Raw genomic sequence first — 26,495 nt, 5'->3', positions numbered from 1 at the left:
AAACAAACTCATCAGTGAATACACAATATGGTTCACTGCCTTTTTAAAATATTGTATTTATTGATAGGAAATGACTGATTAAGCAGTAAAGATTTTGAAAGGTTCAGTTGTCTTTAGCTTAGAGGCATGCCCTCTTAAGAATTTCTTCTACCTGCACTGAGGAGATGAACAGTGCTTTGAAGTGGTTGCTTAAGACCCAGCCGGTCTATGAACCAAACTCTTTTCACTCTTCTCAGTAATGGCCTTTGTGAGCCACAACCATATCCAGAGTTGGTGCAACTGAATTGAGTTGTAATTATATTGCATTTATTTCTCCTTCAATGTCATAAACTTTATTGCTTTGGCAATAGCCTTATGTCACAGCAAGAGGAGAGCTATTGTGTTTATGTTGGAACAGTCAACCTCAACATATTTGTGCAGTTAGAACTAGGCCTATACTTAGCGCTTAGAAGATAAACCATTGTCATTGACTAGGGAATTAAGGGGAAAAAAGTGTTGGAAAAAGTGACGTGGAAGTTTGAGTGGCAAACTACAGTTTTGGTTTAACTGTACTACATAGTTGTAAACAGCTTTGTTTGTTTGTTTGTTTGTTTCATTTGGTGTTCATGTGCTCCATACCTGAGTACAGTACCTGCTGAGATACCTGAATTCCCCTTTCAGTCAAGGTTCAGGTTCTCCCAGTGTGCCTCACAGTTGTTTCTTTTCCAAACCTGGCACTTGACCAAAATGCTAGACCTATTAAATAGCCTTACATTTATTTTGGAGCATGTGATTTTAAACATCTGACCACTTTCTCCAAATAATCAGAAGAGTGACTTTTTCTGATATCCACCTTTGGATTGCAATATGGTACTGCAATACCGCTTTGGGCAGGAGATGGTTGGGGCAGGTACTCTGAAGAAGGCTAGAAGTTCCTAGGCAGTCCTTGATGTTATGAACCAGAAACAAATCTGCAAATGTTGGTGACTGAATATCTGGCGTCATGCATTGTTTCACAGACATGGTGTTGTTCTCCTGGGTGGCAGCTACTTCAATTGTTTTCCGTGCTGTAGTTTAAATCAAGCCAACCAAACAAGCAAAGTCAGAATAAGTGCTTGTTAATTAGCATGTATTAAATATTCCTTCAGTGCTATTAGCAAGCCATTAAGAATGATCTAAGATGGCTTTCTCTCTTCCTTTTCTTTGGTCCAACGAGTACTGGCTAGCATTGTTTTTACAAGGACATGATGCTGAAGGCATTAAATAATGTGTAGGGTAGAGTTGCTAATTATTTAGCTGCTGTTTATTTTCTCTACTTCTCATTATGAAGTCATGAAGGAAATTTTACCAAATACAGATGACCTGCTGAAGGCTCACTGATGCCTCTGCACTCTGATCTAATTATTTTAAGTACAAAATCCCAGTGTTGCTCATCTTTGTTAAGCTACTTTATCAATGACACCAAAAATTGTCTGTATTCAGCAGCATTACAGCCATTTTCCAAAGTTCTGTCATCTATCAAGTTTCATAAGACAGTCAACCTTCTTTCTAAAACTGTGTGTTGTACTAGATTTCAGAACAATTATTCAACTAGTACGTGACCAAGATAAGAACTGTTTTTATGTGTTTCATTGTCTCTGGGGATAAAATCTGAGGCTATATCTAGAAGAGCTTGAGTACAGATCTTCCAGACAAATCTAATTTAATCTGCCATTTATCTCATTAAGGAATCCCATGTGTTTGTGTCTCTTGGGTCATGGTTGTTCAGTACACCTGTGTACTGTGTAGTATGACCTATAATTCAGGAGCTGGGTTGTGACCTGGAGAGCAGGAACCCAGCTAATGACAAGTCAGGCACCATCCTTTGAGGAAGCAGATCAAGAGCTGTAAGCACAGAGCGATGCCCAGAGAATTTGGGCAGGTATAGGTGTCTACAAATTAGCTGCCACTTCACTTCAGGCTTTGTTTCTAGATAGCAGAGAGAAATTTGCACTTCTGTACATTCTGTACAGTAAAATGACTCTTTTTCTTTATAGGCTCTAAGGGAATCTGGAATGGTCTATAGACATATAAAGTACAGCAAGATGGATTCTACTTATCTTGATTGCATCCCCCTTTCTTTCTGCTCCTCCCTTGTTTCCTTTCACTCAGAGGCTACCACATCTACTGCCACAGGCTTTGACTCTTCTGTAGATGAATCCTCTAAGGTTTCTTCTTAACCTGCTTGCACAGAGCAGATTTGCCTGGATAGAAGAGTTCTTAAGCAATAATCCAGGCTCTGAGCTCTGTAATATTAGATACTTCTCTCTTCTTGTGGCTTGGCCTGCAATAAGAAAACACCACAGCAGTGTCAAACTCAAACTTCATCTTCCTGCTTGACAGCAGAGTTCAAAGTACACAGTCAAGAGTCTATTTGGCACTCTGCTTATGAAATGACCACTTATTTTAAAATAGGGTGAGTTTTTTTGTTGGAATGATTGTCTTAAGTTTTCTCACTAATTTTGTTGGAGATGGAATAATGATCTTACTGAGATGGAGTAAATTCTCTGCCTTAAAACAGACTTCCTTCATCTGCTCTGCTGATTGCTCAAAGTCTGTAAAAACAGCAGGATTTGATGATGGATGTAACACCAGAGCTGTGTGTGTGCTAATTAGGAGTTACATGTCTCTGTGTGTCTATTATATATCTTTTCATTTACTGCTTGCATGATATAAAAAGGATAGTTTCAGCCTCAGAAGAAAAGTACCGCCATTAGAAGCCCATAGGAAGGATTTAAGAAGTTAGAGGATGCAGATTTTTGTCTGATCGTCCTCTTAAATGTCTTTTCTCATAAGCAAATGTCATCATCAAAAGTAGTGCTATGCAATTAATATGAATACTTCCAAACTGAAGATTGAATAGCTCTGTCGATGGAAGCGATATAGTGAATTATGAATTTATTGTTACTCTTATTAAGAGTTAGTGTCAGTACCACTGTCATGATTCAAGCCTTTCCATGTATTGTTGTCAGTCAAGCAAAATATGCAATAGCACTGTTCTTTGATACCTTGTTTATTATGAAAAGGTAAATATGTTCACTATCCTTAAAGGCTGGGTAGTACTTTTCTGTTTGGTCTTAGAATGTCAATGGGAGAGCATTGCAAACTGCGCTGTATTATTCATCTAGTTCTGCAATATGTTTGCTGCTGGATGAAAGAAGTAAATATAGCTTTTTTAGCACTGCTGGAAGAAGAAACTTTATACATGATATTGCTTTTATGTGTACCATACCTCTTTCTTATTGTTTTAATATAATGTTCACATATTATTTCAAATAATCTGTTTCTGAACAGCAAAAATATTTTGGTGACTTGGATTTTAGTTGAAACTGAGGTAGAGAAACAATGAAGTGAATCAAACAAGCAGTTGGATCAATGGTTGATCCCAAATGGAAGGCTGGTGAGGTTATGGTGAAATATCAGATATTGGCTATCTTCTACCCCTACAACACTGTCAGTATTTATCACAGAAGCACTATACAGTGAAGTAGAATCATTAGTGATTTTTTAGAACAACTGAGCATGAAATGAAGTAGCGAAATTGAGAAGTGAACTTCGATGCCTTGCATATCTTTTTCACTCACAGACCATTCTTCTTCCAATAGGCATTCTACTCCATGTGTTACATGTGCGGGTGACTTCTCTTTATGTATCAGAAGTTATCTTGGATGATGATATATGATAATTTTTAAGAAATCAATTGCTCTTGAGACCTTGATTCTGGAAAAAGTGCTATTGATTTCAGGGCTTAAACATTTGGGAATGTGATAAAACTGTTCTGTAGAATAAATAGGTATTTTTTCTGATTAATGTCTGAAGTTTTCTCTCCTGTTCAGACGTGCAGTAGCAAGCAGTGCACCAAACATTTTTCAGTCCCAACTGGAGCAAAAACTGCCATGGATACTCTGTAAACATGTATTGTTGAACTTAATTTTGTAGTGCAATTTATTTTATGTGCTCTTCATTCATGTTCTGACTTTTATAGTTCCTCAGACCTTTTTAATATCTATGTTGGTTCTTTGTTCTTTGTGGTGTTGGCAGCCATAGACCTCAAAGGATTTTATGAAGGACTGGTAACTGCTGTTGTGCCATTTTACTGAGGAGCAAACTCAAGGGCTGGAAGTGACCCACTGGAGGTCTGCGGGGGAGTCAAGCCTTCCTCAAAACTTCTGGCTGTAATTACCGAATTAAAAATATTTGTAACTGTTTAAAGTACATACAAGTACATTGTAAGAGATGTAGTAATCTCACTGGAATTATGCTGTGTGCCTGGACATCAAAGATGCCAAAGTGCCTGCAGATTGTTCACATTTGTGTGTGACTAGGTGTGCATGCATTTAATCTATAGAAATAGGTCGTTGATCTAAGGAAAATTTCCATGAGACCCTAACTGTCCATATACTAGAGCATACCTATGTATTACATATATATTAAATATGCTTAATAATGTTTACAGTTTGAACTTGGACAGTATTAGCCTTCTTGAAATGGGAATCCATGGTTGAAAACAGTATAATGTTTAACCCCTCCAATATGTTATAGTAGGACTCACCTCTGTGCTGCTGGGATATAATGTCGGTTGTGCATACATCCATCTTTAGCTTCATTTAGCATTTTCATTTCTAGCATCTTCATGGTGAAAATATTTCTATTTCAAATTTTTAATGAAATGCTCTGCTAGGAAAGACCTGCTTTTAGGTAATAATGTGGATTATTCTGCAGTGCAGGAATAGCTAACTCATTAATTATTTCTACTTGACTACTTGACATATTCTAGTGATATTACTACACAAGTATATGTTGCCTGAAGTCAGACTCAGGACATCTAGTGTTATCTATAAAATATTTTAATGTGATAAAGCTGGTTGAACTACAAAGAAAAATGTAAGCTATGTGAACAGCTCATTAATTGAATTAAAATAATTACAAGCAGATTCATCAATCTCTGAGAAGCCTTGAAAATTTACATTTACATTCATATCTTGTTTCTTTCAGCTCATGATTTTACTTCCAAATAGAGTGTGGTGTTGCTTGCTGGCTTATTTGATGATGTGGTACCAAATTCTTTATTACAAGGGTTTTATTTATGTTCTGATTAGCAGTATTTCTAGCAACTTAGGGCTTATCATGGTGATAAGGTATTTTTACAAAATACCTGAATGTGCTTTGGTTACTTGCCTTCCTGAATAAGAGAATAGCTTGCTATAATGCTGCTGAGGTGTATGCTAGTGCCCATCTTTTCCTTTGTAAACTCTGGGAAAAAAAAAAAAAAAAAAAAAAAAAAAAAAAAAAAAAAAAAAAAGACCAAAATTTCACCCTTATTGTGAGTTTGTGCTTTACTTATTGTTACGCCGTTGGGGTGAATAGAAGAGAACATAGTATAAACTCACTGATTCATACTAGTAGAAAACCTGATTGCAGATTGTATTAGAAGAATAATATTATCTTATAGATAATGTTCTAGAAAGTAAGTAATTATTTTCAAGTTACAGGCATGTTACCCTGGAACAGAGTTTTATGGAAAGGTTGACTTTGGTCTCTAAATGCATCACCTTCATCATGGTTAAAGTGGTCACATTACAAACACGTTGTTGTTTTATTTAAATATGATACATTAAGTATCCAAATGAGGATGAGGTTCAGTCCTATGCATGTTTCACAAGTAATAGTTCCATGGAGATCTTGGACCTTCGTGAGATTTGCTTTTGTGAATAAAGACATAAAGAAAAATATTTCTTCCAGATGTAGAAGAGTCAATAGGAACATGCACTTTGGATTTGTTTTGAAATACTTACGCTTTCATGTTTGTTTTGATATAGTCAGTGAACCTATGTAGACTGAAGTTCTTCTGAAAATTATAGAAATATTTATGGAAAAGTTAAAGCCTTTGAAACACTTTTGTTCTTCATTGTACATCTTTGTTTTCCCAACTCCATATTCTCTCCAGAGAGTAAAAGGTCTCAGGAGAGACCTTTGGATAATGGTGTCTCATCTGAGATTAGTAAAACTTATTTTGCTTAAGAATTTACGTGGAAGAAAAGAGGAATAATTTTGAGAATTTTTCTGCCCATGCATTGGAAGTTCTTGACTTGAGAAGAATAGATGCCTCTAGAACATATTCTTTTTTGTGAAAATATTAAATACATATATTTAAGAGCTGGAGAAGAAAAAGGAGCTATATGTATTCTGCTGAAAACTTATGCAATCAGACACTACGTATAGAAGAATAATAAAATAATTTTTAGCAGCTGTAGTATCAAAATTGGATGTTCCCTTCAGATTATATTGTTAACATAGAGACAGGTTGTATTTTGATCTTATCTTTTGTCCAATGTGATATTCATTCATATTATATATAGTAGTCTTTTTGTCTATGAGCTTATTGTGCTTAAACCTTTTTTTCCTGCATGGAATTTACTTATCTTGTTTTTTCATACAATTTAACTAATTGGCCGTTGCTGTTTGTATAACAATTTTATATAGCCTTATAGGCAATAGCAGCTAACCTCTCACAGTGTGAACACACTCAAAAAGATGCACTCTCATTAATGATGAGATTAATCTGAGCAGCAAATAGAGCTTTATGTGTCAGTTCCAAGAAGAAATACTATCTGAATTCATTTGTGTAATATACAGATAATAAGAGATTAGTTCATCTGTTCCAAAGAGCCTGACCTTCAAACCATTAGCTTTGCAAGATTCAAGCACTGTGGTGTAATTCTGCTATGAAAGGCAAGTTTGTTTTACTTTTTTATTTTATGTTCTTCATCCATGAGCTAATATATATATTGAAATCTATGGAAAGATGAAGTGTGACTTGGCTTGATTTATTCTTTGCTAAGATAGAGACAAAATTTACTCTAAAAGGCAAGTTTCTGTTTAACCAATACTAAACCTCTGTTTAACCGATGGTAAGCCAATGACCATGAAAATAAAGTTTGTTTATTTTATTTTCACTTTGTGGCATGTACTTTGGGGGTCATCTTTCTGTATGCTATCTACAAGCAAATTCAGTCTTGAAATCTGGGGTCCAAACTGACTATTTTAAACTTTCTTATTTGTTTTTATGATGTGGATTTTAATGTTTCCCTTCATACAGAGTTGTTTAATTTTCTGCTACCCTTTTTCCTTTTATTTGGTGCTGATGTTCATATGCAATTTTTGTTTTTCACTTTATTATTTTAAGACAGTTTTCGTCGTATCATTTGGAACAAACTTGTCAGTGCTCTTTATATCAGAACAGTAAGACTATTTAAATCTTAGTCTGATTTTGCATAATAAATGTAGAGAGAAATTGTTGTTAAATAATTTGAAGGTGTTGACTTCATATTGTAATGCCAGATCTTAATAGCGTATGTGGATCAGTGTTTGCATGTATGGTGTTATTTCAGGAAATGTGCATTTGATCATTGAGCTTGCTAAAATGCCTTCACAGTTGCATTTAAAGAAAGAAAAAAAAATGTAGTGCAAGTAGTTCTGTGGTTTATTTGGTGTAAAGGTTTGGAAGAGTTTTCATTTCAGAAATAACTAGAGGTTTTGGGAGGTTGTTCCCTTGTTTTTTCTATAAAAGCAGGCAGTATTAGCGCTATTCCGTTTATGTTTACCTGCTCACCCTGCCTTGTGTTTGCAAGAGCTTTACAATTCAGTAAATACTTGCAGTCTGTTTGTATTTATTGACTTTAATTCAGATAGTTGCAAATGTTCATTTGTAGTATCTAATTCTTTTTCATGACTGTATTTTTCTTAGCTTTGCAACATGCTTGTAACAGCTGAATTACAGAAGCCAACTATCTCTGTAGTGAAAATCTAGCAGAATTTAGCAGAAAACACTACGACCTTTCTGCTTGTACTAGTACACTGTTTGACTTCCATTAGTACCTATTCATTGACTGTTGTTTCTTCTCCCTTCCTTTCATAATGGAAACTGCTTCCTCACTACGTGTGCAACCCAATAAGGAAAGCTGAGCAGACTGAGAAATGGGTAGCTACATGGGGCTGTGAAAATAACTTGAATTCATTTTTAATGACAAAAGGTGATTTCTCCCTCCTTTGCACAGCAGTAAAAGCAATACTGACATTTTGGCAACTTTATTGTGTTGCTGTCTGCGTATAGTACAGTTGAACATTTCTATTTTGTCAATAGTTTTCTTCTGTGCATGTTTGATGGAAGACACAGAACAGCAATACTGGATGCAAACCTTACTGTTTCTTAGCAGGGTTATTCTGGAGCGTTCATTTGGGAACTTTGGCTGAACGATCTGTCTCTAAACTGAGTCTCTGTGTACAGTTGTCCACTTCCAATAATATAAACACAAGGGGAACAATTATGTCTTGCAGTTATGCAGTGTTTATCTAGCACGGATCCACTGCCCAACTCTGTAGGTGTTTTTACATACTGGGTGTTGTAAGTAATATAAAATAGTTTTGTGGCTGTTACCTGGGTCAGCCTCAAATATGAAGAGTAGGTCTTTACATCACCTCAACATAGCTTGCTTGGGACTTTCCACTGGCACATTTCAAGCAGCACTCAGAGGCAATACAAAATAAATTGAGAAACAGTCTAAATATTAACATTGGCTAAAGGAGAGCACTGCTCTGCTTTTTGGTAGCTGAAGCTTGAGAATAATCGCTGATGATGATAGAAGTGATTTGCAAACAGTGCTGATCTGGAACAACAGGTCAAACAGCTAATAAGAAATGGAAGAAATGATTTTTCCTGGGAATAGGAGGAAAGGCTGTGACCAAAATGGGGCTTCCTGGGAACATACAACATGAAAGCCTTCCCTCCATTTTTATTTAAACCTCTGTTTCTCTCAGGCTTTCTGGCTTCAAGCAAAAGCCTACATGAGAGAAAACATCTTTGTATAAATCTGCTGGACATTAACACTCCAAATGATACACTGGGCTTGGGGTCCCTGCCATGCACATGCAGAAGGCATGTCTCAGAAAGGCAACACACACACATTGGCCTTAGCAGCAATAGCCTTGCATTCCTGCAGTACCACTGTATGGACATTGCATTGTTCTGACCTCTGGAAGGTGACTTTTTGCAGAACAAGAACATACAGATTGCTTTAACTGTTGCACTATGTAGGAAATCTGTACCTATGCAATGAAAATAACTGGAAGTTTCTGCTGGGGTGTGGCATGAGATGTACTGCATCCCTCCAGAGGATTGTGTGGCTGTTAGGAATCTATGCAGTACCTGCAATCATGAGTAATGATAAATGTTCATTAGTTGAAAGCTACTATATAATTTGTGTGACTTTTCTCATTAATCCTTTTACAACCCTTTGAATCATCAGAATTTTACTGTAAAAAGTCCTTCAAATTGCATCAAGGGACATTTAGATTAAATTTCAAGAACAATTTCTTCAGGAAAGTGGTCAATCATTGGTACAGGTCGCCCAGGGAAGTGGGTTAGTCCCATCCCTGGTTTTGTTTAAGAGATGTGTGAATGTGGCACTTAAGGACATGGTGTAGAGGTAGACTTGTAGGGTGAGGTGGGTGGTTGGACTTGATGATATTACACATCTTTTCCAACCTAAATGATTCCAGGATTCTATGACAACTTCACGTCAACATCCTCGAGAGAGAAATTTACTACATGCATGTTATTTTTTTTTTTTTCATTTTTTACCCATTATAATTTTTCTTGAAATAGCCTTTCTTCATTTTGTTGTGGTTTTTTGTTCTATTTGTTTTGTTGTTGTTGTTGTTGTTTGAGTCATTTCCTTTTCCTCTTTCCCTTATCTTTGATCATCCTAATATTCTGATTCATGATGTGCAGTAGGTTGGATATCTTCCCCTTTCTTTCTAAGAGGCAGTGGGCACAACAGTCTCTGTAATGCTTGAATACCAAGTTTTCAACAGTGTTTAAATGAATTGATTTTTAACCACTTGCAAGAGAAAAACGTATTACGTTTTTGGAATTGAGTGTCAGATCAACAGAACAATTTGATGTGGAAATAACTGTATGGTAATGTCTGTTTCCTCAAAATGAATTGTCAAGATGAAAGGAATAATTCAGTAACAAAGTTCTATTCTTAAAATACATGTAGGTACTTGGGAGGTAGTGAAACTTTAACTCTGGTGTGCCCCTCTCAGATAGTAACATCACTAAGGCTTTTCTGCAGTATAACTGCACATTAGTACTGATAGTGCTTTCTTACCTTCAGTCTTTTGGTTGGTTTTGTACTGAAATTCATGTAGAATGAGTCAAAACCTCCATGACAAAGAAGTGTATCTCTGGGTTTATCTGACTTTCCTCATCCAGTTCTGTACAACAACAAGAAAAAAAGAATGCATCAAACAAGGTTGCCAAGAATATTTTGTACTCCTCTCTACTTGCACATCACTAGAAAATACACAGCTGAGTGAATTTTTGAACCTTTGGGCAATACATTATGAAACGCTTGCTGGCAGGTAGTTCTGTACTTTTTTTTTTGCTGCAAGGCCCTGTAATGTAATCACAGTTGTAAAAGGAACTTGTGAGTGAAGCAACTTGATCATTCCTCGCAGTGCTGCGGTGCCAAGGGGCTGGAAGAGAGGGAGAGGCAACTCCAGAGATTGTTCTACCCAGGAACAGCACAAGATATTTAAACAAAGGTGAAGCTGCTCTAGATACTGGTGCTTGCTAAGGATTATATTGCAGCCAATGCTTAATTTTGCTTAAACCAGAGGTAAGCCTGTATTTTCTGTGTGTTACTGTGATGAACTTTCTTTTAGCAGTGTGTGTTAAGCTGTGGTTATAGCTTTGCAATGAAAACAGCCTGTGTCAGTTTGCTATTCCATTGATCTGGTAGGTTGTAACTGTTCTCTAGAGGCAGGTTAGTAACATTTTTGAAAGGAATTGTGATACTGACCTGGAAATGCTGGTAGTGGTGAAATAAAATTTGAAGGACTTGAAAGTTGCAGTCCAAACAAATTAAGCTGCAAGAAAGACGCAGAATATGGATGTTGTTTATCAGGGTGGTAATTGTCATGAGTAAAAGGAGAAGACTGTAATGTGTCCTGGTGAGCATTTGGTGCTGTTAAATTAGAGCTGGGTTATTCAGAAACTAATCAATTGCACAAAAACAAAAAACAAAACAAAACAAAAAAAACCATATAGTATATCTTTTCCTAGAAGATGCTTTGGTACCACTGTTTTGACAAATGTTTCCACTTAAAGATCATCTGGTAACTATTAAAAGAAGTGGGCTTTGGGTTTTGATTACTTTTTTCACATATTTCTCAAGAAACTGCTTGAAATTAGATAGCATTAGTAAGCTTTCTTATTAGTGGTATTTTATAAATCGGCTATTGCTGATATTCTCTTGTAAGATACTTTTAACCATTATATTGTCACTTTGTCATTTGAATGATAAATGCCAAAGTGTTTGTAATTATGATGACCCATATTTTAAAAAGTCTCCCATTCACTAAAATTGAAATGACAGCACATAACTGAAAACTACTTCCGGACATTGTACAGTTATTTGAATGTTTAAATCCTTAAAGAAACACAATTTTGTTTTAGTTTATCTGAAGCATCTCTTCTGCTTTCCTCTGAGCTGCAGTTTCATTCTCCCTTTCTGTATTAACTGGAAGCTGTGTCCCAAGACCCTTTCAGTGGACAGATGATTTCTCTCTGCCATATGCCAGTTCTCCCCTAGGAGCTGGCTGGTCTTAAACAAGGGAGCAATGTAACACTGTGTTTTGCTGTAAAAATGTTAATGTTGAAGTGCAGACAGCTCTCTGAGCTTCATTCCTCATTCCTTGTCTTTCTTTTCCAGTCTAACTATTCAAGGGTATATAAGAAACAAGTACTTGAAATTTTATAAACTGTTTATATAGTAAATAATTTGCTGAAAATGTGACTTGTTTATGTTACTAATTTAATTTCACTGAAACAAGTTTTAAGAGTTGAAGAGCTGGGCATATGTGTACCTATTATTGGATCCATTTACATGTTCTGATTTTATATAGCACTTTGCATATACGTGAACAAGGTAATTAAGATGATGTTACTTCTGTATGTTTATAAAGTGTTTAGTGCAATCCCAGCAGTGAAAGCTCATTACCGTATATCATCACTGATTGCCTCATTTTGGCTGTCAGACAGCAGTTCATTTCACCTCATTTGTCTATGGACAAAACTATTAATTTGGAAATCTTTGGACAAAAAATACCAGTAACTTAAAAAGTAATTACTGATCTTCTGAAGATAACCTTTAAGATACACATGCCCTGGTTAGACTCAGTGATTTGTTTTCTTTCCCAACATGGGAAAATCATATTTCTAAGGATAATCATACATAGCCACATGCTTGCTTTTACATTATTTTTTTTAGTACATATGCCTAACACCATCTCAAGGAGGCAAGATTTTCAAAAGCAATTGCATAAACTTTTCAGGTTGTTGTCAAGTAATAAGTCATGGCCTGTTCTTGTTTAATTTTAATTTTAACATGGATCTTAAGCAGTTCTTGAGATTCATTCTGAAAATACTACTTCATTTTTGTAGTTGTCAGAAGGAGTTATTAAGTGAAGTTACTTTCCTTTGAAATCTAAGTGCAAACTTTTAAGAGTCTGAGTTTGCAAGTTGGCTTTTCAATGAATAACGCAGGAAAAAACTGCTGAAATGCCATATATTTTGCAGGTAACCTAGTGTTAAAAGCCAAAACATCAACAGCATTTCGGTCAAACCTTTTGTTACTTTCGGTGCATTTTATTCTTTGTCTCTAAAAACATAAGGGAAAAATATCTTTGTATGAACACCTTACTTGAGTTGTCTTTTTCATATTACCTGAAAATAGTTAATAGGAATGAAATTGGTTTTCCAACTGAATGTGTGGATTTATAAATACAGCTATGAGATACATTTTTTTCCCTGACAAAAAGTTCTATCTTAGCAATATAACCCAGCTGAAAAGATAAATATTCTTTCTAGAAAGTTTTATTATTTATTACAGTATACATTTGGTTTGTAGATTTCTCTTAGTAAACAGAAGCAGGGAAAAAGATTTAGTGTTTTATGTATGGATTTCAAACCTTGGGGTCAAATACCACTTAATATATAATACTCTGCTTTCCTTCTGTGGTGGTTGGAATTAACAGTTATAAGACATCCCCTTACATCATCTCAGACTTTTTATATTGAAACAAGGGCAAAATGTGGCAGTTTTGTTTAAGGGCACATAAAGAGCTAGGCCAGTGTTCACACAGTGAGCAGTGGTGTCTCTACAGAGATGCAAGTGATCTGGGGCTGTTTGTCTTTGCATTGTTTTCTCTGAATTGGATGCTTGTAGAAATGTAAATCTAGGCTTGAGGTATCTCTAGTAGGCCATCCTGTTTCTATAGGTACTATCGCTCTTTCTTGCTAATATAATTCTGTTGTCAGTAGCATTTTTTCCCCCTGGATGCTATGTTTGGATGTGTTTAAAAAGTACATAAATTGGAATACATCAATTGCATTAACGTTATTCTTGGTAGAGTAAAAAATCACTATGGGCTCTATTTAAAAAACTTAGACTGAACCAGCCAATGCCAAATGCTCATTGGTGTGTGTTAGTAGAGCTGATACAACAGGGCTAATAATGAACGGCAAAAAGTGTGCAAGCCAAGTATGTCTTACAACTGCAGATGACAGTTTTATGATCCTTCTGTATTTGTTATCAAACCTGCAAAAATGTTTATCACTATTGCTCCGTAATTGTTTTTCTCTAGCTTGTACCTGTTAAACTGTGTGTTTGGGTGAATAGAATTTATGCACATTAATCTGCATTTCTGCTTGGAGAAAGCCTTACACAATAGACAGAGCGGATAGAATTATACAGAACATTTTGGAATTCATTTTTCCCCTAAATGGTATTCAGTATAGAGACAGTTTATCTTCAGTCTGCACAATGAGTATAATGCAATTTATACAGTGCAGGCAAATAACTGTCACATGTTATAAAATTTAACTGTGCATATCAACTAATACAAATCAGTATCAGGACCAAGTGCTCTCCAATAAATATTCAGACAAGAGTAGAAAATCTACTCAGTGTATCACAGCATAGATATTGAACTTAAATTTTTAATGAACTTTTAGTGTTCATATAAGGGCAGGGTTCCAAATCTATATGCAGAACTGCTAGCCTGAAAACAGTACAAGATGAAAACGGAAGTTGAGAAAAATACACATTATAAGGAGCCAGAGAAACACTGGTAGTTGATCAGATCCCACATTTCATTGTGCAGTCAGTGCAGGACTGGAAGCTGCACCCCAGAGTGACTCCACATTACCTGACCCCCTTCAGAAATAGTAGCAGGTCCCAGCTCAACTCTGCTTTAACCACCTCACGTTGTGTGGAGCAAGGCTTTCCTGAGAAGGTTACCAGAATATACTGCTGAGATAAATTGGTCTCATTTCTTTTCGTCCTGCAGGTAGCATAAAAAAACCAAAAACGATGTGCATAACTGACCTGTGTAAAACTTCAAAAACCCATGAAATGTGTGTTCCAGTTCTTAGTCCTGGGCAAAAGCAATTCTCCTTATGCCATAAAATTCATGTATTTTGCCATTCTGTCTTGGGTTACTTTTATGTTCTATTTTATTGTAATGCGGAATATTGAGATTGTAAAATAAAATCTGAACAATGACTCTAATTTTCCCAACTCACATTGCAGATATTGGTAACAGTTACAAAAGGAGGTGAATATTTTTATTTTTATTTTTTTTCCCTCATCTTCAACCTAAAAAAAAAAACCCAAAAAACTGTTGATGGGGAAAAAAGAATTGAAATCCAGAATGGGAAGAGAGAGAGCAGCAACTTTAAAAGCATTCAGAAGCAGACAATCTGATATATACAGCACAGTGAGATGAGATTGTGGGCTTGTGCAAGGACTTCTCCTGCAGCCTGTGGTGATTTAACATCTGTGGTGCTAAGAAGCAGGTTCAAGCAGCAACATGAATTATATCCGCGGTAATATTAAATTTCTCTTACATGACAAACCACTTGCAATTTTCAGCCTCTTCTGTGCTCTAAGCAAAAGTGGTGCTTTTAATTTTTTATTTTTATTTTTTAAATTTAGTCAGTGGAAATTTCTAAAGTGATTATTTCTATGAATCTATTTTCTATTATACTTTCCAAGCAAACTGTCACTCATTGAAGGGTTTCCACATCCACCATGTTGTCCAAGTGGCCTGAGACAGCAACTCTCTCCTTGCCTTGAGCCAAGGTCATGATGGTCTTGTTCCTTTAGTGTCTCATCACTCAAGTTTCGTGAGCCATAAATATTCACAGACACTTCCATTCAGTTACATGCTTTCCAAGCTCTACTGTATTTTATCCTTCCTGTCATGCTGTCTGATCTGGCTGGTTGGTGTAAATATTGCAGGGTTGAAGCCACATAATCTGACCTGCTCTGTGGGAACAGATGGAAACAGGCACTTTCAGAGATGACAGAAGTAGAAGACAACATGGGTGGCAAATAGTTATCTACTGAAATATGAGAATCCTCCTTTGTCATAAGAATCTGCTTGTGGGTTTTATATCTTAGACTGCCTTTTGATTACTTTCTGATGCTCATTGTATATTTCATCATTGACATTCTAGATTATAGGCGTGCGCATTATCTGTTTTTTTAAGGTAAAGCATAGGCTCAAAATGTTGTATTCTACTTTCCTATATTTCAAGTCACATTTTATAAAGTACCCTGTACAACCACCTACATTGTCTGGAAGTGGATCTTGCTCTACCTCATCTAGCCCAGTGTTCTTCATGTTTCAAAGCATTGAATAATGCATTTCCAACTGACCAAGTGCTGGGAATTTGGATAAGTTGCAGTAAAAGCACACAGCAAAACCACATAACTGTTGTCCTCAGAAGGGAGTAAAAGGTCTGTGGCTGTCTGTAAGTAGCTGATTTCTTCCACTGAGAGGTATTTATTTCCCTGCTTCTGGATGGCCATAAATAAACAACCACTCAAACAGAAAATTTACAAGAGAAACCACAGCCTTTTTTGATGCGTCAGTGTCTCTTCTTCACTCAATATACAAATTCTTTCTTTTTTGTTTTGGCCATGTTATCCATCTTCTCTGATAGCTCCAAAGCGATGATAACCCTTGGAGAGGAAGAGCTGCTCAATGCTGCGAGATTTCTCCCTGCTCTGCACCAGCTCTGAAGAACCAAAGACCAAAGGCCAGCCATCTGCCAGAATGTTGAAGCTATGAAGGGACTACGAGATAACTGGCTTCTGTCTGAAGTGCGTCTAAGATCTGTCATAGCCATACATCACCATTGTCTGCTTGAAATAGGAAAGTGAAAAAGTTTTCAGTCTCTCTAGCAGGTGAAGATGGAAGAAGCTTTTATTTCTTTTTTTTCAGGTGTTCCCGTGAGCAGAATGAGGAAAGAAAACAGAAACTTCACAGACAGTGAATGAACAAGTGACTTAAATGAAGAGGAAAATGCAGGAGGGTTTCTGCATTTGTTCATGTGACACCTTGTCATATCTACTGCTTATTTCAGTTAAAGATTTTTCAGAACAATTGCCATCCTTCAGGAGCATAATATTTGGAGTAGAATTCATTGTAAATCAGCTGTTGCATCCGGAGCTCAGAACTGCACCTGGAAGTGACTGGAAGCTCTCCCTGCTCCAAGGTGACCTGGAAGCTTACAAGTGGAACTCAAAGGATTTGAAATTTAGATTTAAAGAAAGTGTGATGGAAACTTTTCCAAACAGATCGAGCTGTTCAATGGTTTCATGAAATGCGCTTTATAGCTTTCATTTGCAAACTCGGGTTCTGTGGACTTCATCATCTTCCAGAAAGATTCCTAAAAGATTATTCTGCTTAGATATTGTATAAAACTCACTAATTACTTTGTGGTGAAAAATAGGACATTTTGCTGTGTGAAAATACATTATTATGTTTTTATACCAAATATTTTAGTGCTTAACGTTTTTTTCTGCTGAATGCATGAAGAGTTTTGTTTCTTCTTTTTTCCTGAGATAGTCATAAATTTGTGTTCCCTTAACCTAACATGATGAGGTACACCTTACCAAGTGTATGGTTAGCATACACTATCACAGTCATTATGTCTACTATCTAGTTGTATAAAGATTATTAATAGCACATGAATAGAGGGTATCAGCCCTTTTAAAGAGGAACCATGACCAGTTTTCAGCTGAAGAAGAGATGTCAGATTACTTTTGTTGGGGAAAACTGCAAGGAAAGGCTTTGCACTAGTCTGTCATTCTAACAAACACTTTATTTTTCTCTCTGCTTTCAGAGGCTGGCAATAAGAAGCTAAAGAGCACGATACAAAGAAGCACAGAGACGGGAATGGCTGCAGAGATGAGAAGTCGTATGGTTCGACAGCCAAGTCGAGAATCCACTGATGGCAGCATAAATAGTTACAGCTCTGAGGGCAAGTAAGTGGCATTAAAAGTATAGTAAGAAAAGCTTCTGGTCTTTTAAAGAAAGCTTGGGGTGTAAACAGAGGCCCCAGCTTGGGCTATGCGTGCAGATTCTTCCTCATGAGAAAATATTAGCAAAACTAAACTATTTGGGTCATGTAATATATTGAAGATTGAAACTGAAGGAGGACTTTTTCAAATTTCACATTTTCCCTGCTATCTTATCAGACATTTTGTTCATTAAAAGAAGACTGAATTCAGACTGCATTATTCAAAACAAAACTTGTCTTTGAGTTGTGTTTGGATTAACTCGGAATTAAACTTCAGATGTTCTATGTAAATCCCTGTGATATGAAACTGTGTTCAGTAGTACTGTATACAAAGACAGTTTAGTTTGGACTTGGTCCAAGTCTCTTATTCAGAATTGTAAGACCAGACTCCAACTGTGCCATCAGCTAAAACCATGCACGCAACTGTGGGCAAATGGGGCAGCTGTTTTCATTCACTGCTGAATGACTAAGTCTTTAGTAAAGGATAACAAAGGCCAGTTTGACATAAAAGTGTGCATAAATACTGTAGCCTCCCTATAGATACCAATGGGTACCTTGTGTGCAGAGGCTCAGTGATCACCAGAGAATTCTTACAAGTTTTCCCCTGCAAAAATAAAAACTGGAGGTATGGAATTCTGTTTCACAGACCAGATAAAAAATGGACAGTTGGCTTCATCTTTTTAAATGCTTACGCTTTTACACAACTGGTGATAGTTTTTAAGAGGGACGAAGAGCTGTTCAACCATGATGGTGGCAAGGAGAAGTGTAAAGGTACAGTTACTCTATCATCAGATGATAGGGCACTACCTTTGCCCTTCAGCATTCCATTCTCCTATCCTTCATCTCTCTACAATGAACTGCCAGTCTGCAAGGCTCCACTCACTGTAGCAATGGAGAATTCCTCCAGTAAGGTACTGGAGACAGGCATGTTTTTCCAGTTAGCAGTACAGAAGAGATGGGAGCCCAGCACTGATAGAATTACAAGATCTTCTAGTTGATTCCCGATCATCAGGATGCCTAAGGTTTGTTCCCTGACTCAGTTTGCAATTGGCTTTAACCTGGTCCTTGGTCTCTACATCCCTATTCTAGTCTCTGGCTGGAGAGCTGGCTGAAGCTGAGTTTCCCCACTATTGGTTATTCCTCTGAAGTTTTTCACTTTTTTGTTTTGTTATTGTTTGGAGAATGTATATGTTCAAAAGAAAGTGGGGATTCTGGATTACAAAATATCAGCTTGGAAATGTACATATATTCCGTGTGAATGCAGGTCAGTACTGAAAAATGGTGGACGTTATGTTTAGGTCTCATCCCCACTAGTACTGTCTGCCAGCTTATGGCTTTAGCTGCAACAATCAGTACATTTGATGTTTCCATTGTTTTTCCCTGTTTATCCTAACCGATGCAGATGACATTTGGATATGTGCATCGATATAAAATTGTATTAAAAATTAAATCAGGCATTCAGAAATGTAAAGTAACAGGCCTCTGCATTTCATGACACTCCAGAACATTTTGTGGTTGCGCACTGTGAGCTGCTTCCCTTGTGTAAGAAGTATGTTGCAGGGAAATACTGTAGGACAATGGAAATTAATCCTGTTCTAATGTTTAATCCAATTTTATTTTCTTTCAGCTTAATATTTCCTGGGGTACGGCTGGGCGCTGACAGTCAGTTCAGTGATTTCCTTGATGGGCTTGGACCGGCACAATTAGTAGGCCGACAAACGCTAGCAACTCCTGCCATGGGTAAGAATAATATGTTATACGTTAGATGAATAATAAAACAGTACCTATCATACACACTGCTAGACTACAGCATCAAAAAGACATTTACAAAGTGGCTTCCTTCACTGTAAACATAAAAATCCTGTACCTGGTCATTGGTATTTCTACTGGTATTTCTAGCATGCTTGCATCCAGAATGAGTTGAGAAACAATATTGCTGCATATGTGAAGTGCCTGTTATTCTCATTTGCAGTTTGAAGATAGAGTTTGTACTTTCCTTCCCACTGGAAAGTTATTGTGAGTTCTCCAATCACTGTGAAATCTCAGCTGTTCAGCCTTTATATTTGATCGCTGCAGATCATACTGGACATGATGGATGGTTTCTTGCCAAACTCTGCACTTGTCCCAGCTTGGTTCATCCTGAAGTAGCCCCAGAATTTGAGATTTCTACCCACATCTACAATGCCCAGTTATTAGTTACTGATAACGTCGGTGTTTCTAATGACAAAATTCTTTGCCGCCTGAAACTATCTGCAATTTTCTCAGTACTCCAGACCAGTCTGGATAACCCTATATTAGTGTTAGCTATATCTTGGCTATGAATAGGGTATGAGTGCTGTGCAGCAGCACAATACTGTACAAGTGTCTTTGGAGAGGTTTTATATCTTTTTGTTTGCACCTGGGCAATTCTTAGGCATGTTTAGGATTCTAAGCCAGGAGTCCTTTATATGCTCCATTAACTATGCTGGAAATGCTAAGAGCCTAGTGCTTCAGTACAGCACTCTCAGAAGTATCAGTGAGAATATTTCCTAAATCAAAGTGTCTGTGCTGGTATGAATATAGGGGTCTAAATTTCTTTCATCTTTACTTTAATCTCCTATTTTTCTGCACATTCATTGAGTCACATGCTTGTTTTCATGTCTTTGAACTGTTTTGTTTACTAAAGACTCAGGTTTCAGCACCCCCAAAGTATTTTGCTGTGCTTTTTACAACCTTCACATCTTCTACACCCTGTTGCATTAACAAATACTCGGATTGTTGCTCCCCCTTCTGGCTGCCTGTGCCGTGTATTTATTTGGTTGTGCAATACTGAGCTGTAGTCTTCATACTGCTTCTTGGAATTTTCCTTTAACCTGTTTTTAGTGCAACACAAAACATGTTTATTCAAGCAAAGTCTGGCAGGTAAAACCTTTCCTGCTGCTCTGTCATACCTCATGTAGCAAGATATAACCACTGCTTCTGTCTTCAAGCTTGTGAAAATCTCATGTCTGTTTCATTTCAAAATGCTGTAATTCGTAGTCTAGAGCCCTCTAATTCTGTAATTCAGGTCTTTCTATTTATTTATTTATTTTTATTAAGAGTTTACATCTCAAATATATCCCCATATAGATATAGATATATGGACAGTTCATTCTAAGCAGCCTGTTAGATTTTGACCCAGCTGATTTCATAATAGATGGGATCGTAGAGATTCAACCCTTCGAACATCAGCCCATAGTTAAAGTAACTTCCCATGCATTTTATTGCTCTTGGACCAAAGAGTTTCCTCTTTCTGCAGGAAAGGTACTTTTTCAGAACTCAGGCAGGAAAACAACAGTTTAACTATGAGCACAAGCAGGTTTTAGCAAGCTGCATTATGTCATCCACAACAAAAATAGGCATGCAGTATTGATAAAGTTAGAATAATTGACAGGTTTGTACTTGTTAGAGCTCTTTGCAGTACAATTCTTTTGAGTTTCTGGAGAATAGGACATCATTCTCTGAAGCTAATGTGTCTGTGTGCCTCAGCTGGTTGGTGCATCTACCTTACACCAAGGATCCCCTTAGGCAATTGAGGTACAGAGGGTTCAAAGTGAACCTCAATCAGCAGTTCCTCTTCCTATTAATCAGACAAGGAGCCATTGCACTCCTAGCTCTTACATCTCAGATTGAAGACAGAAATGTCCAGCTGAGGGAATATCTGAATGTGAATTTGGGTTTTAGGCTGTTGGTATTTGGGACCGCTGCTGGGTAAGCAGCCCTGTGTGAAAAGTCTCTAAGTAATTCATGATGTGAAATGAAAAAGATGGTGTTTATACTGAAATGTTGCTGTAAATGTGCTTGCCCCCATGGGTCAGAGGTCCATTTTCTTCTAGGTTAAGGACAGATAAATCTAAGGGATCAGGGGAGGTGACAAGCACACTCAAGGAGCAGACCAGTAGATCACTAATCTTTCTGTTTCTCTTTCTTATACCCTATCTCCCAGGTTGTTCTGCTTCTCTAAAATGTTCTTGCTTCTCCCTCAGGTGATATCCAGATTGGCATGGTGGATAAAAAGGGCCAATTAGAAGTAGAAGTCATTAGAGCCCGTGGCCTCACACAAAAACCTGGCTCCAAATCAACCCCAGGTAAGGGAAAAATAAACTGGGGATTTTAAGTACCTTGTTAGATGTAAATACATATTATTTGTGAGGGATGTATGCATGGATAAAAACTTGTTATCAGTCAACTTCCTACCAGATGCATCTGCTAATTGCATGCCACTCTTCAAGAGATTATTTTTAGCAACTCAAAACCCATTCTGGAAGGAACATTTGAAGACATATTCCTATGCATTTTAAGCAAGTCATATCTCATGGAAAGGCTTTGTCAGTGTACGCAAAGTCCTTCGTGTTTGTTCCCCATCAAAATGAGATGAAAAACAGATGACTGAGCTTTGAACAGCTTAGTAGACTTGCATGTCATAGTCTTCTGTATGCAACAGTGCTTAAAGAATCTTGCCTGTTATGCTAGTGCCTGTGTCAGTAATCTGTATAATGAGTGAAATATCATTTTATAAGAACATTTTTGATGCCCTAGTTATTTATAGAAGTCTTCATTAGGTGGGATATATAATCATTACTACAAGCATCGCTTACTGTAACAACAGGAACGCTTGACAAAATAGTACTTTACAACCTCCTTGGGAGCCTAAGACAAAAGAGCAGTTAGTGTCTGTGTTATTCGAATGACTTAGCTTTAAATATTCCTTTCTATGAAATATTTAAGTCTTCTGTTGTGCTCAATCTCTGACCCTTACATAGTGGCTCCAGCTTAGCTATCAGAGACAGTTGATTCCTGGCAAAGGAAAGTGTTTTTCGAATGACAGATGAAACAGTGAAACAGACTTGTTATTAATATCATCTTGGATCGTTAAATGTGAAGGTTATAAAAGTTAAATGGGTTCCTTATGGTCTGTGTCATTTATTTAACAAGTGTAATTGTATTCAGACTATACAACAAAGATAGCATGTCTTGTTCTTTCTACTCATCTTCCTTTTATGGCATCTGTCCTCCAGCTCAGATGTGCAACATAGAAGTTTTTAAGTCCAGACATAAAATTCATGATGTTTTGTTTGCAGCTCCATATGTCAAAGTTTATTTATTGGAAAATGGAGCATGTATAGCAAAGAAGAAGACAAGAATTGCACGGAAGACCCTTGATCCTTTGTACCAACAGACACTAGTTTTTGATGAAAGTCCGCAGGGTAAAGTTCTTCAGGTCAGTTCCTTCCACGTCCCATTTTAGGCTATCTTTTGGTAAAGCGCTTGTATGTTTACTTTAGTTTCAGCAATATACGCAAACCCATTTCGACTCACTAAGTATTTAATTTTCTAAATATCAGCAAACATATCCTTGCGGCTTGTGATTTCTGACCTGTGAAATGTCGGTCTGTATTAAACATTTCTCTTTTGTTGACTCTTGCTCCTGTCCAGACATTAAGTTTTCCTAGAAGAAGGAGCAATCATTCACCCTTAAGAAAAACATTTTCCTTACTATAGACATGGTGACATACAGCAGGAGTGAGCATGGCTCTTTGAACCGGACTAAACCTGTATCTTGTGTTCTTACAGGTAATAGTTTGGGGAGACTATGGCCGAATGGATCACAAATCCTTTATGGGAGTTGCCCAGATCCTTCTGGAGGAATTGGATCTGTCCAGTGTGGTAATAGGCTGGTATAAATTGTTCCCACCTTCATCACTAGTGGATCCAACCTTGACTCCCTTGACACGCAGGGCTTCCCAGTCGTCTCTGGAAAGTTCAACTGGTCCTCCCTGCATTAGGTCATAGAAGCAGGTGCTTCCTGATAAAACATCACCCAGGATAACGATTGGAACCAGATATTCACGCAATCAAAAACACTGTTGGAGAGAGACAATCACTTCAGTTTTTGCTTGTAGTAGTTACCCAAAAATATGTCTGAATTGTTTGTCGAGAGACGGCTTACACTGATGGAACAAAACTATACAACATACAGCCAAACTGTTAGCAGCTATCACTGATGCTTATAATGATCCAAAGCCAAACAAAAAGTTAAAAAAAAAAAGAGAGAGAGAGAGAAAGGGATCTTTAGGTTCAAATTAAGTCAAATATGAGTCAAACTGGAAGCTCTCACTCTGTTAACAACGTTGTGTTTTTCGCATTTTGACAGAGCCCTCAAGCAGTGTTGTTAACTTCCTGGTGTTTCAGCAGTTTTTCTGTATTTGTTACTTCCACTAGTTTTTTGCCATGTGATTCTGCTAGTTTTGTAGAAGTCCTCACAACGCTGACAGAGACCCTTCCTTTCTTTTTCTAAACCAAACAAACAAAACAAAAAAAAAAAAGAAAAAAAAAAAAAAAAGAAAAAAGAAAGAAAAAAAAAAAGGGCTGAAGCATATCTCTGTAAGCATCATTAAAGTGTTGAGCAGCCAGTTGTGATTCCAGCACGTTCAAATCGTTTCTTGGTTCTGGTGCTTCGAAGTGTCCCATGTGGGAACCCAGAACAAACAAACAACCAAGGTTATATTCTTAAAAGTAAGGAATCATCACAGTGCCACTTTTTCTTTGTAAAAAGCAGATATGTTTGCATTATATATACTAACTTTTATGTTTATGATGTTTTGCATGGAAGAATTTTGAAGAATTCTGCAACTAATGCTGGGGACTGGTATAAAGCAGCTTTATTCTTAATTTTGACATAGAATATGTTACTGGTAATGCAGTTTTCCTCCTAGAAACAGAGAGGGAATACTTATGTTTCTGTGTATAAATGTATATTTGACTTCCCAAAATGTTGACCCGGAATGGATTGAGCATATGACACTTTCAGCTGTACCCAGGCTTCTCTGACATGTGTCGCTCCAGGCACATCTTGTCTGCCCTGGATAGAGCATGGTATGAGTTGTTCAGTGTTTCACTGGAAATTCCAGTTGAAATATTCTGCACTTACTAATGTTTTTATCAAATTTTAGTTTACATTTCTTTGAGATTGATGCAAGCACAAGGCTTGATTTTTTAACGCAAGATATCTTACTTTTTGGAGAAAAAAAGTCAAATTTCAATTTGCTTTTTATTCATTTGAGTTCTTCTTGGCCTTGAAATCCCTTGTGATATCCTGTAAATGTGCTAAAAACTGCAGATTCTGCAGGTGCATTGATATGTTTCCCCTCCTTTTACAGGCCATTCGATTTTGTGATCACACAAATAGAGCAGCATGACTTGGAACTGTTCAAAGCTGCATGCACGTTTTGTAAAAAGAGATGAAAAAGGTTATTTAATAATGTATGTTAGTTCCACATAGGCCAGCTTGTATGTTGCATGTACTTGTACAGTTTGCTCGTAATTACTATACTGAAGTAACCAAGAAATCTAAGCCATCCATGTTTTCTTATAGAACATTTTGCAGGTTTTAGCCAGGCTAGGTCTGTGAGTCTGGTGCTAAATGTCTATAGATGGACTTTATTTTTTACCCTATGGAAAACGTGATGTAGTATGGACCAAATTCCTTCTAATAAATATTTTGGTGTAGATTCCTACTGTGGGGTTGTAACACATGTAGAAACTGTGTACACACTAGGTTTTAACTCATAGACATACTGCCTGCACCAAGTGAACTATTTATTATTACTCAACACGTTGGAATTACTCTGCCCATCTTTCCATAGGGCACAGATTGGTACTGCTCGACCTGCTGAGCAGGAAGAACTCAAGCATTGGTGCACTACTACTAGATCCTGTTCTGTCTTAGTGGCCAAAAACCAACTAGTTATAATTCGATAGTAACTTTCTATTCTGACCACTTGTCTTAACACTCCCCTGTGCTTTTAAATGAACTTCCAACTCATATTATGTAAACATGTTTAATAAAATTTCCTTTTCATGTCCAGTGTAGTAGTTGTGCTCTCTGTATGTTCTGAGGTTCATCTGTGATTCTGCTCGCTGCAGGACTGTGTGAAATGTGTTAAGGAACAGTAAAATGATAAGTAATTTCTATGGTTTGTTTGGTCGATGTAATAGTGTATGTTGAAATCTGGGGCCAGAATCTGAGGCCTGGTGAAAGTTGTGTTTGGTTGGCTGCCTTCTAACCATGAAAGGAGCCAAACTGTGCTCTCAGTTACTGAAGCAGGCCGATTAAAGTCACTTAGCCAAATTACAATCTGGTGAAATCCGATCAGTTTATTGGCAGTAAGCGTTGCTACACCTGCTTGTACCAGGGCAGCAGGACGGTGTGTGTCAGTTTGGGGTTCGGTGTGTGCTGAGCCTCTAAGAGGTGAGAACAACTTCTTATCTTTTGCTCTTTCTAAACCCAGAAATATGCCATTGTACTGCAATGCCACTATGGATCCTGCTTTATAGAAATTTACCTGAGAGCAGAATTTGGCACTAAATTTTATTAGAGAATTAAAGATTATGTATGTTGTTTGATTTTAGTTTTCCATGTCCCACAGATACCTGATCACATCTAAAAAAAATACCATAAAGACAATATTGCCTCACTTTGAACACTTTTGTTTATTACTTTATTTAACTGAATACATGGTTAAGCTATTGAAAAAAAAAGAAAAAAAAAAAAAAGAATAATTAAACATGGTAAATCTCTGAACAAAAGACATGTTATATCTCTGCTTCTGTGGGGTGGGGGTGATCTGCTTACGTGTAGAATTTGTCATACTGTTGCAAAAAGTCCCCTTTCATAAATCTCATGTCTCTGTGTCCAGTACAAGGATATCTTTCCCATGCTGATTCTCAGTAATAAGTAAAATTTAGCATTTCTTATTCCCTCCAGAGCACAGAAAATCAAAAAGAGCCCAACACACTGAACTACTTCATTTTTGGTGTTTCTGATGAACAGTGCTCACACTTCAGGACAGAAGCAGTAGTCTAGGTCAAATAAATTACATGCTGATCTTCTTTTCCAGGGACTGTTGCCTTTTGAAAACACATTGCTGGTTGCTATAATATGAAGAAAAAGTCACTTCTTAGTTCCCTCCTGGTTTTCTCTTGAGAACGCACTGCTAAATTATACGCAATGTGCAGGAGA

The 26,495-nt window shown here is 37.0% G+C and overlaps 1 protein-coding gene across 49 annotated transcripts in view; it reads left to right on the top strand.

Annotated features, from left to right (window-relative positions):
* RIMS1 (regulating synaptic membrane exocytosis 1) overlaps positions 1–25,951 on the top strand; it is a 276,215-nt gene extending 250,264 nt beyond the window's left edge. For 47 of the 49 annotated variants that reach the window (XM_032443361.1, XM_032443345.1, XM_032443341.1 and 44 more), the window contains 5 exons: positions 17,279–17,420; positions 19,083–19,195; positions 21,460–21,561; positions 22,555–22,694; positions 23,048–25,445. In XM_032443361.1, the coding sequence (XP_032299252.1) occupies positions 17,279–17,420; positions 19,083–19,195; positions 21,460–21,561; positions 22,555–22,694; positions 23,048–23,266 (716 nt within the window). In that variant the 3' untranslated portion in view covers positions 23,267–25,445. Of the gene's footprint in view, positions 1–10,554; positions 10,701–17,278; positions 17,421–19,082; positions 19,196–21,459; positions 21,562–22,554; positions 22,695–23,047 lie in introns of those variants that run through there. The other 2 variants (XM_015859119.2, XM_032443374.1) reach the window with 2 other exon arrangements.
* Positions 25,952–26,495: the final 544 nt, after the last annotated feature.

Source organism: Coturnix japonica, chromosome 3 (genome assembly GCF_001577835.2).
Source record: "Coturnix japonica isolate 7356 chromosome 3, Coturnix japonica 2.1, whole genome shotgun sequence".
NCBI lineage: Eukaryota > Metazoa > Chordata > Aves > Galliformes > Phasianidae > Coturnix > Coturnix japonica.
This window is presented reverse-complemented; position numbering and strand designations above follow the sequence as displayed.